Source organism: Tarenaya hassleriana, unplaced genomic scaffold, assembly GCF_000463585.1.
Source record: "Tarenaya hassleriana unplaced genomic scaffold, ASM46358v1 Cleome3, whole genome shotgun sequence".
Lineage (NCBI taxonomy): Eukaryota > Viridiplantae > Streptophyta > Magnoliopsida > Brassicales > Cleomaceae > Tarenaya > Tarenaya hassleriana.
In genome coordinates, this window is record NW_010966177.1 from 2826534 (window position 1) to 2839693 (window position 13160).

Consider the following 13160-nt stretch of genomic DNA (forward strand, 5'->3'; position numbering starts at 1 on the left):
CCCCCCCCCCCTCTCTTTCCCGAGTATTTGCTCGATCAGTGTAAGATTTCCGAGAATAAGGTGATCGTTAACAATTGATGCAGGAGAAGGAGTCTTGGGACATGAACACCCAGGAAAAGATCGAGGCTGCAGGAAGGAAGAAGGAAGAAGGCAACGCGTTGTTCAAGGCTGGAAAATATGACAGAGCTTCCAAGAGATACGAAAAGGTACGTTGCCGATCCTTTTCTCTGATACGTGAAATGGTATATATTTCCCTTCGCCTTTTGTCGGCCGAGACCAAATAAATGTAAATTTGACATGCAGGGCGTGAGATACATAGAGTATGAGTCGTCATTGGGCGAAGAGGAGAAGAAGCAGGCGAAAGCTCTGAAAATATCATGCAACCTGAACAATGCGGCGTGCAAGCTGAAGCAGAAAGATTACAAACAGGTGGTGAAGCTGTGTACAAAGGTAGAGGAGCCGTATGACTCGTGGTCTATTATATACGCAGTGCCCTAGACCCACAGAATGCGATGGGTAAATCAATTAGAGGTGACGTGAGAGCAGGTGTTGGAGATGGAAGGGAGGAACGTGAAGGCGCTGTACAGAAGGGCAGAAGCGTACATAGAGACGGCTGATTTGGAGCTGGCAGAGATTGATATCAAGAAAGCTCTCGAGATCGATCCTGACAACAAGTGCGTAGAAACTTGGGGAATCAAACTCTGACGGTTAGTTAAAAACATGTGAGTAACTGTTGTCTGGCGAATGGATGCAGGGAGGTGAAGAGGGAGTACAAGAAGCTGAAGGAGAAGGAGAAGGAATACAACAAGAAAGACGCCAGATTCTACAGCAACATGCTTGCTAAGATGCTCGAGCCCCACGTAAGTAGTCAACTTATCAAACGTGTCTCGGTACATCGGCTGAGTTTTTGACAAATAACTGGGATTTGCTTTCGGGATTAATGAGCAGAAAACAGCGAAGAAGGAAGCGCAACCTATGAGCATCGACGCAAAGGCTTGACACCCCAAGTCCTCAGACTGATATTGGCGTATGCATTATTCTGCGTCTTTTCAGTTGTTTTTATTTTTTAAATTCCGTGCGTAATGAATGTATCGTGTGTCGGTGGGAATGTGCTTACTGGTGGCGTCTCTGTGTAAAACGTTTCCGTAAAACGCCATCAAATTACGTCCACGTGTTGTGCTAATGGAACCCTGTTCATGTCTTGACAATCAAAATCTGAAAAGAAAGGAGGAAACTTCGGCTTTGAAATCGAAGTCAAACCCTTGACTGTGTATATTGAGGGAAACGACAAATACATTCTGGGAACCCACACGATGACCTTCATCATCTTCACCGTCGGCCTTGGCAGTTACGCTGGTCCAGAGTCTCCAAAAGGCTGAACCAATTTTTGGCAACAGACAGACCCTTGTATAAACTATGTGCCCCACCACCCCCCGTATCCGAAATGAAATCTCAGAAGAAGAAGAAAAAAAAAAGAATTGTGCACCAAAGAGAAGTGGGCACCAAACTCTGGGACGAGACGGGTGATTGATTTTACCACTAGCTGACTTGCTCCCCGATGAGATCGAGACCGACGACTAAGAACGTGATCCCTTGGAACATGAGGAAGTAGAAATGTATCCCCTGCGCCGACAGCAAACTCCTCGCTGAAGCTGCCAACAGGATCAATGCCAGTGCCACTTCTGTCCTATACAACCTGTTCCTCTTCCTCTTCCCTCCTTTCTTCCCCGTCCCCAGTCTGCTCAGCTCCGCCAGTCCTGAATCCGAGGACGATCTCTGAATGCTCCCTGCCTCCACAAGTGGTTCCGACTCTCCAAACGCAACCAGGTCCGCCTCCGATGATCTCCCCAGCTTTTTCGTCACTACCCACTCGTACGAGCTCGTAAACTTGAACAACCCCGAAATCATGGCGCTGAATTTGGTCACAGACATGGTGTTCTCAAACAGGAGGTAAGGAACTATGAATGGGAATGACCTCGGGGCCGGAATGATGTTTAGGATGGACATGATCCCCGGAATGTAGCAAACCACCCAGGCCGGTAAGTCGGCCTCCGGGAAGAACATCGTCAACGGGAGAATCACGCAGAAGAGAGTGAACGAGTAGAACGGGAGGATCAGCTTCCGTAGAAGGAAGAAGAGAAATATCATGTTTGCTTTCTTGGCCACACTCACCTGCGGTACTGAAACAAAATGGAATTATACAATGCCCCGATATACATATGTATATATATGTTATGGGTCGATTAATACGAGTAATCGTAATCTCACTTCACCTTAGAACGGAGGATGTCGAAGAAGCAGAGGCGGAACAATTGCATTGGCCCTGAATGCCAACGGTATTGCTGTTTCTTGTAGGCTTCATATGACTCCGGGAGTTCACAAAGACACTGTCCGAATCAGACATTAGGATGAGATTTTTTGTCGAAAACTTCCTCGTAACTTCAAATGGGCAATAACAACAGTCCGGTGTATATATACCTTCACATCATTCAGATAAATGAACTTCCATCCACAAAGATGAGCACGGACAGCGATATCCATGTCTTCTACAGTTGTTCGTTCTAACCATCCTCCACATTCCTCGAGGGCTTTGATTCTCCACACACCAGCAGTTCCGTTAAACCCGAAGAAGTTGATAAACACACCATTGACCTGCTGCTCCACTTCAAAGTGGAAAGACAAGTTTATGTTCTGTAGTCTCGTAAGCAAGTTCTCGTCTTTGTTCACAAATGACCATCGTGTTTGGACCAAAGCCACATCGTCATTTCCCTGAAAAGACGAGTAAAAATTCGAAATATGAGAAGAGAAGAGGCGGATAATTGCATAGTAAGACACAAACAAAAAAAATTCTACAAATCATTTGCACTGAACATGACAGAATCTCAAACATGTGCTTAGTCACTCAAGAAGCCTTCTTCTACCACACACTGACGACAAGGGTTCATACTATCATGGAGCAGTCCGAACAACCTCAAACATGTATACCGAAACGGAAAGGTATTAGCCCCATCAGTTAGTTCTTGCTGAACTAGACCGGACGTTGATTGTAGTGTGTACTATTTCGTGGATGATATCACCAAAAATTCTAGCTTTTTATGCTTTCTGGTTCAATATTCTTCCTCGACAGCTCGGACCATTACAATAAAGATATATGGACTATCCTACAGGACAGCATCTCACTGATGTCTCCAACTTCGGACCAGAGTCTAAAACAAGCTGATGACAAGGAGTTAAACTTACTGATGTACATGTCCTAGGAAGAAGGTTACCTTGAAATGAGGCACGGTTTTTTTCAAGAAATCAGGTGGAGGCTGGAAATCTGCATCAAAGATTGTGACAAACTCATAGTCTTTCACATACTCGCAATTCATGGCAGCTTTGAGGTTTCCAGCCTTGTACCCTGTCCGTATCAGACGGTGTCTGTACAATATCCGGACTCCACGTTGTTGCCATTTCTGTACTTCAGCCTTAATAAGAAGCTGAACGTCTAATTCGTCAGAGTCGTCAAGAATCTGCACAAGCATCCTTTCCTTTGGCCAGTCGAGGATACAGACAGCAGCAATGGATTGTTGGTAAACCTGCATCGAATTGAATGATGTGAGATTCACAAAAACGCAATCAGAATCAAGAAAAGCTCAAGTTCTGAGTAACAATGGCGACATATACAGTGAAAACAGGAGCTACGCAAGTGGATAGGGCAAATTCCATGTTCAAGAGCAAAAGATGAACTGGGAATAGAGACCTACATCTGCTTACCTCCCTCTCATTGCACATTGGAATCTGCACGAGCACCATTGGATAATCCTCCACTCTCTCTCCCGCCTCCACCGCCGTCTCCGGATACTCCATGGCCGCCACCGGCTTTATCCGGCGGAGCTTGATCCAGAAGCACCCCATCACTAGCACCAATCGGTCCACCGACTGAATCAAGAACAGAACTATGCAGACATTGGTCAAACTCTGCAGCGGCGGCGCCAGATACGACGCCCTGATCTCCAGCCACCGCGCGTAAGCGACCTCCACCGCAGCCTCCGCCGATGCCACCGACGGCGGAGCGAAGTGCCACCCCTTGAAATACGCGGCGAGCTCGAAGCAGAGGAGGAGGATCACAACGGCGAGGAAGCCCTTTATCGCGCGGTAGAGTCTCGCCGACGTGGACGACGACGAAGACGGCGATACCGATGGCGGAGAATCGGTGGCAATGCGGCGGTTTGCGGTTCGGACAAGGTAGACGAAGGAGGAGGCGACCCAGGCGACAGAGGCGGCGAGTTGCTGGAACTTGAGGAGGTAGAGCCACGAGAGCTGTCGGGCGGTCCGAGCCCGGATCCGATCCTTATCTGGGGCGACTGCGGGTGTACGGATTTCGACGGTGAGGAAGGCGTTCTCTTCTCCGGCGGCGGTGGAGTAGACGTCGCCGGAGAAAATGTCTTGGTTCCTCTCTCGCTGCTTGTTCCACCATTCCTGAAACTCCTTGTTCTGCGCCCGCGACATCCAACGGAACCGAACCCACAACAGCAATCTACGGAACAGGATCAGAGACAGGGAAAAGGAACACGATGAAATTGGTAGATCTATGAATCTGGAGAATCTGTGATGGAGGAGAGAACAGGATTGGGCTAAACTTAGTAAGAGGGCTCTTCAAGTGTCCGCTCGGATTCTTCTTTTGGAAAATAAAAATGTCAAAGTTCTAATCTTTCGTTCTTTAATTTTGTTGGGTTCGATTGATGTGCGAGGAGAAGCAGCAAATGCAAGTGCTTTGAGGATTCTTCCATTAACAGATCTCTCGATCTCTCTCTCTCCACATTTTCTCACGCGCTGATTGCGGAATCGAACCGATCCCCCGCGTGTAACCCACGTTTTCTTCCGGTTTGGTCAAATTAATAAACCGGTTTAATCCCGGTTTAGATTGTTTGGATGTAATTTCGTCACATTGTTATCTAAATACGAACAATGATGCGTTAGATGATTAAATTATTAACAGTCTAATATTGTGTTCAACGATGAATAATTTTTCTTTAGACTTTGCTAAGATGATAGGCAAAAAAATTCATTTTTTCATTATTCCAAAAATATTTAAAATCAACAAAATTATACACGTTTTTTCCTTTTAAAACGACATTTTATAATTTTAAAAAATATATTTTATTGTTATACACGCTGGTGCACAAATCGCTTTACATTGAACCGACATCAGGCCCATTATTAAAGTCAGGCCCATTAAGTTCTGGGTAAAGCCCATCAGACTTGTAATCAGACCCATATTAAGATGTCTTATAAAGCTAAAAAAATGTCGTCAATAAACAAAACTCTAAATTTAATTTGGCAAAAAATTAAAAATGGAAAATAAAACGCCAAGGTTATACAGTTGGAGTTCATATGAAGGTGATCCAACGAAAAGAAAAGAGAAGTTGGTGAACCAAAAGTATTTTGTTTTCTTTCCCCTAAAGTTAATTACCTCTCTAAACCATAGTTTATTCATTAATCATTAATTTATTATGTATTATCATTATATTGTTGTCGTCGTCTTTGTTACTATGATTCATTTTGTTATCCATTAGGTAAAGCAAAATAATCAGATTATAAATATTATGGTTGAATTATTAAATACTATGGTTGATGATCTCCCCATATACCAATAATAAGATTTAAAATCACGAAAAGGGCCATTCTATTGTAGAAAATATTTATAAAAAAAATATGCATTATCTTATGATTCTTTTTAATCACAAATTATTTATCACTCTCGATTTAGATTTTTTGCAGAGGAAAATCTTTGATGTCTCCCTATAATATAATTATAAATAATAACTTATCCTAATTAAAGAAATGCATTTCCCTAAATGAAATGATTTAACGGATTCCTAACCAAAAAAAAAATCGAACATATGTAAAGTGAGATGCGATAGCAATTCGAAGGGAAAGTGCCCTTAGGCTAAAAGGGCAACTGATGAATATCAAAGTCTGTAATTACACGACCAGAAAAAAAAAACGATATACATTCTGTGAAAATATGCGTAACATAAATATTATTTTTATATAATATATTATAGGAAAACGAATTACGAGTGCTTGCATTATTATTTATTTATATGGGTTGGACGTATAATCGTAGATTATAGGAAATATGGATGCTACTATATCCAATATATATATATAACATTTATATAGTAATATATAATAATTATATTGGTATAAATGACATATATTGCGTTATACACCTCATTGTATACGAATCGCAGCCATTTTTAAAATAAAATTCCCAATCTTATCTAATTTTCCTCGTTCAGAAAAAAAATTATAAAACGAAGTACAACGCTTGTTTTGATATATGATTTTGGTTTATAATTTCTCTTTCTTTTAACAACTTGCATGGACCGTCGTAAAGGATTTGTAAAAGGGAAATAAGAAGAAGCTTTAGGTTTAGGACATGTCACAAAGTGTTTTGCCACTAAAAAACATTTTGATATACGAGGGACAAAAAAGGGGCTGTCACATGAACATTGTCATTTCTAATAATGATTTTAATTAATTATATTAAATATTCTATCGAGATGCAACTAATCTTCAATGTATAAAAAACATTGAAAATAACATCCACATTCAAAGCACCTTTTTATTATTATTTTATTTGTATTGATAATTATAATATATTTGATTAAAAATAGTAAATTAAACTAAATTAAATTACGCCAAAACATCCCGCAGTCCAATAATTCAATCTTTGGTTTAAAATTTTAATAATCACTAAGGCTGCAACCGAAGACTTTCTTCACTTTTTTAAAAAACTGACAGAAAAGATTTATTTGTTTAATTACTTTTGTATTGTACTTTAATTAACAACTTATCAATTATTACTGATTATTTTTTAATCCATTGTATAATTATTCTGTGTGCTTAAGTCCACTAATTCGAGTTTATAACCATGTGATTGATACATTCTTTTAGTTCCTGTTCATACATCGTCATGTAATCCAATCAATTAATCTTTGATTATTTACAAAATCATAATAACCTACAACTTATATTATTTAGATAATATAGAAAATACCAATGCATCATTAAAATTGGTACGAATTTCCGATTTTCTGCTGCGGTAGATCAAAACAATATTATATTGTAATATCTCTTAATCCGTTGAATAATAGAAATATATTATAGAATAATACCTCTTAATTAGTTATTACGTGCGTGCCCGTAAAAAAAAAAATCAAATTTGTAGTTTATAAAGCTAAGATTGTCGGTGTTTCTTAATTTTGGAAACAGATTGGAACATAAAACATAAAGATTTTTTAATTGATATTTTAGATTTCAATATATATATGTTGTGTGTGTTCGGTCAATCGGTGTGAATTAAGAGATAAAACCTTGATTATAATTAATCACGATATTAATTTTATACCAATTATATGAATAGAATATAATTAAAAACCCCAAGTTAGAAAAAAAAAATAGACGTGTAACAATAATTAAACAAATTATTATATTATGACTAATTTATTCGATTAAACAAATTATGTCGCTTGATTGGTTCTGCCTTCACCTGTTTGAATAAAAAACACGGGAACAGACAGAAGCTTCTCCTTTCCCCTCGTAAATCTATGAAAATTGCAATTTGACCCATATGAATTGCAGAAATCACGGGTTGACCCCGTTATTAAAAAAACAATCAATCTTATTTTTTTTAAGCTCAAAAACCGGTCATATTAAAAAAAAAAAAGATTTATCTCAAAGACAAAGAAGGATAAAGACATTGCACCATACACTATACACAACAGCTGGTTAACACTAGCAAATATCAAATCAAAAGAAATAAATCAAAGATATATCTAACAATGAAAGTGATGGGTCGACAAGAAAATCAATTTGTTATTATGTTTAGTTTTTAGAGAGATTCTAATCCATCATTTCAGCTATGAAAAGTATTTCTTTTGTTGCAAAGTGAATAGCAAATTAAATTGGAGAGTAATATTAGATATTGTAACAATATATGGAAAATGATGTAACGAATATGAAAATTAAAGAATATGAAAATTAAAGAAAATTGATATTGTCAACTATATCTATGTATATATATATGGAGAGAGAGAGAGAGAGAGAGTTGGAGAATATAAAGTGGAGAGCTCTTAATATGATTATGACTATAATAATCTTGCATTTTAGTGGGGGATACAGTATTATATTACAGAGAACAAAAAAGCAAAAAGAATCCAAAGGAAATCACATTGGATAACATTACTATGGAGCCCCACAAAAAAGAATTAATGGGGTACAAAATTAATAGAAGAGAGGGGAAAAAAGATAGGTAAAAAAAAAAGTTAACTTTTGGGGGGCGAAAAAATGTTATATATGTATATAGATATGTAGAGAGGCCTATATATAAAAATAAAAATAAATGTCGGGTCCAATTTAAATTTATTGTTATATACACCCATCAATCCCTTGTCTTCGCTTCTTCCTTGGACCTTGAAATTGGACATCCACTTCATGTAAAAATCAAATAAAGGGTTGATTCAAAGCTCAATTTTCATATCTGGTTCTTGATTTGAACCTGCATTATACACAGTCCACGTGGTCACAAAAACTCGATTTTTGAAATATAAACACCATATATTATATACACACAACCACATAACTGATATAACCATAAATCTCATACTTTGAATATTTTGCAGTTCCATTTGGACCGTCGGTTCCGATTGACAATGTGCAAAACCCATTTGAACAAGGCTGTTTAACTCGTCTTCACAAAATATTGGATACTGAAAATATAACCGAAACATGTTAGAATCAATTCAAATTTGGGGGGTCAAATTCGTTAAATAGAAATATGGGAAGAAAATGTGAGAATCGATTAACCTGGGGAATAGAAGTTTCCAAAGGGACAATTGGACATTGGAGAATTGTTCTCAACGAGGAAATGTTGGGGCGTAATTGTAAATTATTTTGTTGGTGCACTTGACCTAATTGCTGAATATGCATGGGGTGGTCGTTGCATGGAGGAACCATCTGGAAATTAAATTTCGGATAACAAAATAAAAGCCTGTTAGATTATTACAAAAAAATTAATAGAATTTTTGTGCGAAATACAATTGATTTGATGGTGACCGGTGATTAAGGAATTGATACAGTGGATTATGAAAAAATTAATTGTGATTATTAATATTAATACGACGGTGACTTACGTCCTTTGACACTAAAGTGTCCACGTTATAATCCAGCCTGGTGTTCACCGAAGCTAACTTCATCGACAAGAACTGCCATTATCATTGAAAAATAATAATCAAAATTAAATACGTCGATTAAATTTAAATGGTCTAACAAATAAAATCTAATAATATTGAAATTACCTCAACTTGCCGTTGCAATGATTGGACGTAGTTTATAATTTCGTCCAACATCAGTGCTTTGCCAGTAACCTTTTTATTTAAAAAAAAAACGAAACTTTTTCCTTAATAACAGTAATAATAAATGCTAATCAATCATTTTTTTTTTTGAATTTTATGATATGATGATAATTGTAATTAGTCAGTGATTAATGAAAATCTCTGTCACCTTGTTGCACCCAGGAACAAGATCTTGAAGCATCTTCATCCTCTCGCTTATTTTCTCCCTCCGGACCTGAAAACCCACATCGCAATTTAGAAACACGCAATAAAAAAAAATCAAAATCGAGACCATATATTATAAATATAATTAATGTGAATATTCATTCAAGACTCGACCAATTGCTAGGGTTATACGTATGACATGACATGCTCTGAATTCCAACGAAAAATGACAAATTACGATACAGAAATTCAGGATTTTATATATCTTCGTACCGATCGGTCCATCAAGACGAATCTCTTTTGTTTTACCCTTTCTGAATTCACCGGTTGGAATTCAAGTACAAGGATTACGGACTCGTCGGTGTCAATTTCAGTAAAAAAGTGACGTAATTTTTTTTTTCATTTTATACGATCGATAAAAAATAGATTAGGTCGGGAGGGTAAGAAGTTAAGAGAAGGGAAATTACTCGTTCGGCGAGGCTGTGGCTGTCAGTGGCTTGGCCTCGACGGGCTCGGACATGGATGTAATCTTTGGGAGCTTCGGGTGGTTTCGTTATGTTCTTGTTCTTGTTCCCCTTTCCTTCTTCCTCGACCAGCTCTTCTTTCTCCCCGTCTTCTTCTGAATTCTTCCTTCTCTTTGGATCCGAATCCTCCTGTAAAAAAAAACCTTTTTTTTCACTTTTACGCGGAAAGCTGAGTGTTCGGAGATGGGTTCCAGGTATAATGGGTAAAAATGTTAAAAAAGCGTGTCTTTTTCCCGTTTTCGAAATTCGAAAGTTGGGTTCTTTTTTCTTTGGTGAGAAAATTCCAAAACTTTTTTCCTGGAAAGTTTGTTTACCTTCAAGGAATTGGACGATGGGGAAGCGGGATTCTCCTTGGGTTTCGCTTTCGGGACGTACTTTCTTTTCCGGGTAAATTCACCGCATACCATCGGACATTGATCTTCATCGCCAGGAGGATTCTTACACATCTGAGACGCCAATGCCGTGGGCTTTAGGGCCGGGCTGCTCGAGACACGTGGCAGCTTCCCATTGCCTCCCACCTCTGCGGCTGTTCCGTTGACGGCTTTGTTGCAGCCTCCGGCGACTCCGGCAGCGTTGTTTCCGGAGATCGGAGAAGTTGTCCGGCCGTTGAAACTCCGGCTGCCGAAGCAGGAGAACCTCGCCGCCCTCTCAGCGAATCCTGGGTCGCCGGAGAATTCGGTCAAAGGAGTCGTTTTGGCCACCTTCATCGGAGAAGTCAGCTTCGCCGGTGGTGGAGAGCTCATCGGAGTGCCATAGCACGAGCCATTTCTCGCCGGAGTCCCGTAGATCTCGCCGGAGCTGCTGCCGATGTTCCCGAGCTTCCCGATGAGCTCTCTGATGATGAAGTTATCTCCTCCTCCTACGCCTCCGCCGGAAAAGTAGGAGTTCGACGCCGTCGGCGACGAGACGAGTGAGCTGAGAGCAGAGTCGAAGATGCTCTGTTCCGTTGACTTTTCTGAGAAGAAGCAATCCTGTGTCGGATTCCGACCGAGATTGGGCTCCAGTGGTTGGATCCCCGTTGAGGAAGACATCAAATGCCAGTTCATCATCGCCGACGAATACGGCGGCGGTTCGAAGTGCATCGCAATCTCCGGCGCCGGCGACGGAGGAAGTCCGGTGTTCACGAACAGTTCGTTCTCCATTGTGTCAATTCAGGAATAAAATCGAAAACCCAGATCGTAATTCACTGGAAAGTTATTAAATTGTGTGAAAATAATCAAACCCGGATCAGGAATTAATTAATCGGAGATTAAAATTCTGCAGCTTGCCGAGAGAGGAGGAAAAACGCTGGGAAAAAGGGAGGGCTGGTGAACGGTCGTAGCGGGGTTTAAATAGATTAAAAAAAAAAGGTTAATAATTTAAAATAGTTTTTAAATGAATAAAAAAAATATAAATCGAAATAAAGAAAAATGATTTGGATTTGGTGTGTCGCACCGTAACGGGCGGAGAAGAGGAAGAATTTGCCGGGCATTTGACGTTAACCGATCTTTGATAATAAACATGTTTACAAAATCGACGTCTTTCTCCATTAATTAAACATATTTAGTTTTTTATTTCGTTTATTCGGACAAAAAATTTTAATATACAAATTCCACACGCACGTTAAGATTATACAATATATTTTTCTAGAAAAAGATTAATTTTTTTTACTGCAGATGCAGAGGTGAAAAGTTAAGTGCTAAAGGTAAAAAAAGAGAGAAATTTTACGATAAGATACACATATATGTGTGTGTGGCCATTCAAAAAATAATATGTTTGTGAAAATCTTTGAGACTCTAATTATAAGATACTCTTAAATTATAAAAGACAAATTAACCCAAATTTGGACGGTAATAAAACATATAGTTTATGTTTTTACTCCAATTTCAAATCCAACTGTAGAGAGGAAAACTCACATATACTTTTCTGTTTCTTTAGTAGATGTAGTTGGGATAAAAATTTCATAAACTTTCATATTATAAAAAAATATACTCTTTAAAAAGAAAAAAATAGTATTATATAAAATGATGTTTGACAAAAAAAAATGAAATTTGAAACGAAATAAAGGTAGAGAGAGAGAGAGAATCGATTCTTATAAACGATATTCTCCAACTAAGTATATAAGGGAAAACTAAATAATAAAACAAGACGAGGAAAGATATAACATAAAACAAGATAAATATAAAATAAGCTCATGGAAACTTTCGATGCGGAAATTATACTTGAACGATGGGCTTTGGTAAGTATTGCATTGAATTCCTTGGCGTTGCCGGGTTACTCGGGTTTGGTCGGGTTAACTTTCAGACCAACCAAAATAAATAAATAAATAAATTTTCATAACTTCATTAAAAGAATCAATTAAATAATCTTAAGTTCAACTTGGTTCCGTAATGATAAAATATTGATTAAAAACGTTATATATATATATATATGTGTGTGTGTGTGTGTGTGATCTTAATCAAAACAAACCTAGTAATGCGTTCGAAGTACGCACTGCAATAATATACTCAATATACACATTGAATCTACTAGGAACATTGTTGATATTAATATTACATAATTCTAAATTTATTGTAAAATTCACAATTAATTGGATTAAGAGGCTACATATATACTCCACAATTGTGAATAAGTCCGCCTCTATATTATACTCTCATCAAATTTGTTTGGATTTTTAGAAGTTTGCTATGTTGGTTTTGGATATTTAGTTTCTCGATTTTCACAATATATAGCATGTAGAATGAAACAAGATCCATATCTTACATGTCGTCATTTTCATATCTTGCATGGTTATATATATATGTGTATATGTATATATAAGGAATTTTATAAACCATTCTTTTAACGAATATTTGTAAAATAATAAAAAAATGCAATTTGCAGCTGCAATCTATAAAGGGAGGTTGGTCCATCTGCACAAAATCTTCTGTCTTGTTTTCTGTCTTAATTTTATAAAAGACAATGTAGCAAAAGCATTATATGTACTATGCATGAAAAACTTTATATAGGATCTACGTATTACAAACTTTGCATGGCAAAAAAAGTCTTCAAGTGCTATGAATGTACATTCATATATATATATATATATATATATATATATATATATATA

General features: G+C 37.9%; 3 protein-coding genes across 3 annotated transcripts in view; 1 reads left to right on the plus strand and 2 right to left on the minus strand.

Moving 5' to 3' along the window:
- Positions 1-1043, plus strand: part of LOC104818983 (peptidyl-prolyl cis-trans isomerase FKBP65) — a 3549-nt gene extending 2506 nt beyond the window's left edge. The window contains exons 9-13 of the mRNA XM_010548830.1: positions 84-206; positions 304-450; positions 547-674; positions 755-860; positions 949-1043. Of these exons, the coding sequence (XP_010547132.1) occupies positions 84-206; positions 304-450; positions 547-674; positions 755-860; positions 949-999 (555 nt within the window). The 3' untranslated portion in view covers positions 1000-1043. The remainder of the gene's footprint in view (positions 1-83; positions 207-303; positions 451-546; positions 675-754; positions 861-948) is intronic.
- Positions 1044-1238: 195 nt separating this feature from the next.
- Positions 1239-4874, minus strand: LOC104818984 (probable xyloglucan glycosyltransferase 6). Its single transcript, XM_010548831.2, has 5 exons — positions 3757-4874; positions 3270-3578; positions 2479-2769; positions 2274-2387; positions 1239-2172 (listed from the first exon to the last, which is right to left on the minus strand). Exons 1-5 carry the CDS (start codon positions 4489-4491, stop codon positions 1540-1542), a joined length of 2082 nt encoding a protein of 693 aa, XP_010547133.1. The 5' UTR covers positions 4492-4874; the 3' UTR covers positions 1239-1539.
- Positions 4875-8129: 3255 nt separating this feature from the next.
- LOC104818985 (transcription factor bHLH62-like) lies at positions 8130-11378 on the minus strand. Its single transcript, XM_010548832.1, has 8 exons — positions 10387-11378; positions 10016-10201; positions 9553-9618; positions 9348-9416; positions 9183-9254; positions 8857-9006; positions 8657-8759; positions 8130-8548 (listed from the first exon to the last, which is right to left on the minus strand). The coding sequence occupies exons 1-8, from the start codon at positions 11212-11214 to the stop codon at positions 8511-8513; spliced, it is 1512 nt and encodes a 503-aa protein (XP_010547134.1). The 5' UTR covers positions 11215-11378; the 3' UTR covers positions 8130-8510.
- Positions 11379-13160: the final 1782 nt, after the last annotated feature.

Excerpts from the sequence above, each read along its gene's own strand:
- LOC104818984 (XM_010548831.2), bottom strand. The coding sequence starts at position 4,491 with ATGTCGCGGGCGCAGAACAAGGAGTTTCAGGAATGGTGGAACAAGCAG. Across the intron at positions 3,579-3,756 it reads CAATGTGCAATGAGAGGGAG|GTTTACCAACAATCCATTGC; the intron begins GTAAGCAGATGT and ends AATTCGATGCAG. Across the intron at positions 2,388-2,478 it reads TTTATCTGAATGATGTGAAG|TGTCTTTGTGAACTCCCGGA; the intron begins GTATATATACAC and ends TGATTCGGACAG.
- LOC104818985 (XM_010548832.1), bottom strand. The coding sequence starts at position 11,214 with ATGGAGAACGAACTGTTCGTGAACACCGGACTTCCTCCGTCGCCGGCG. Across the intron at positions 9,255-9,347 it reads CATTGCAACGGCAAGTTGAG|TTCTTGTCGATGAAGTTAGC; the intron begins GTAATTTCAATA and ends TGATAATGGCAG. Across the intron at positions 8,549-8,656 it reads GGAACTGCAAAATATTCAAA|GTTCAAATCAAGAACCAGAT; the intron begins GTATGAGATTTA and ends TGTATAATGCAG.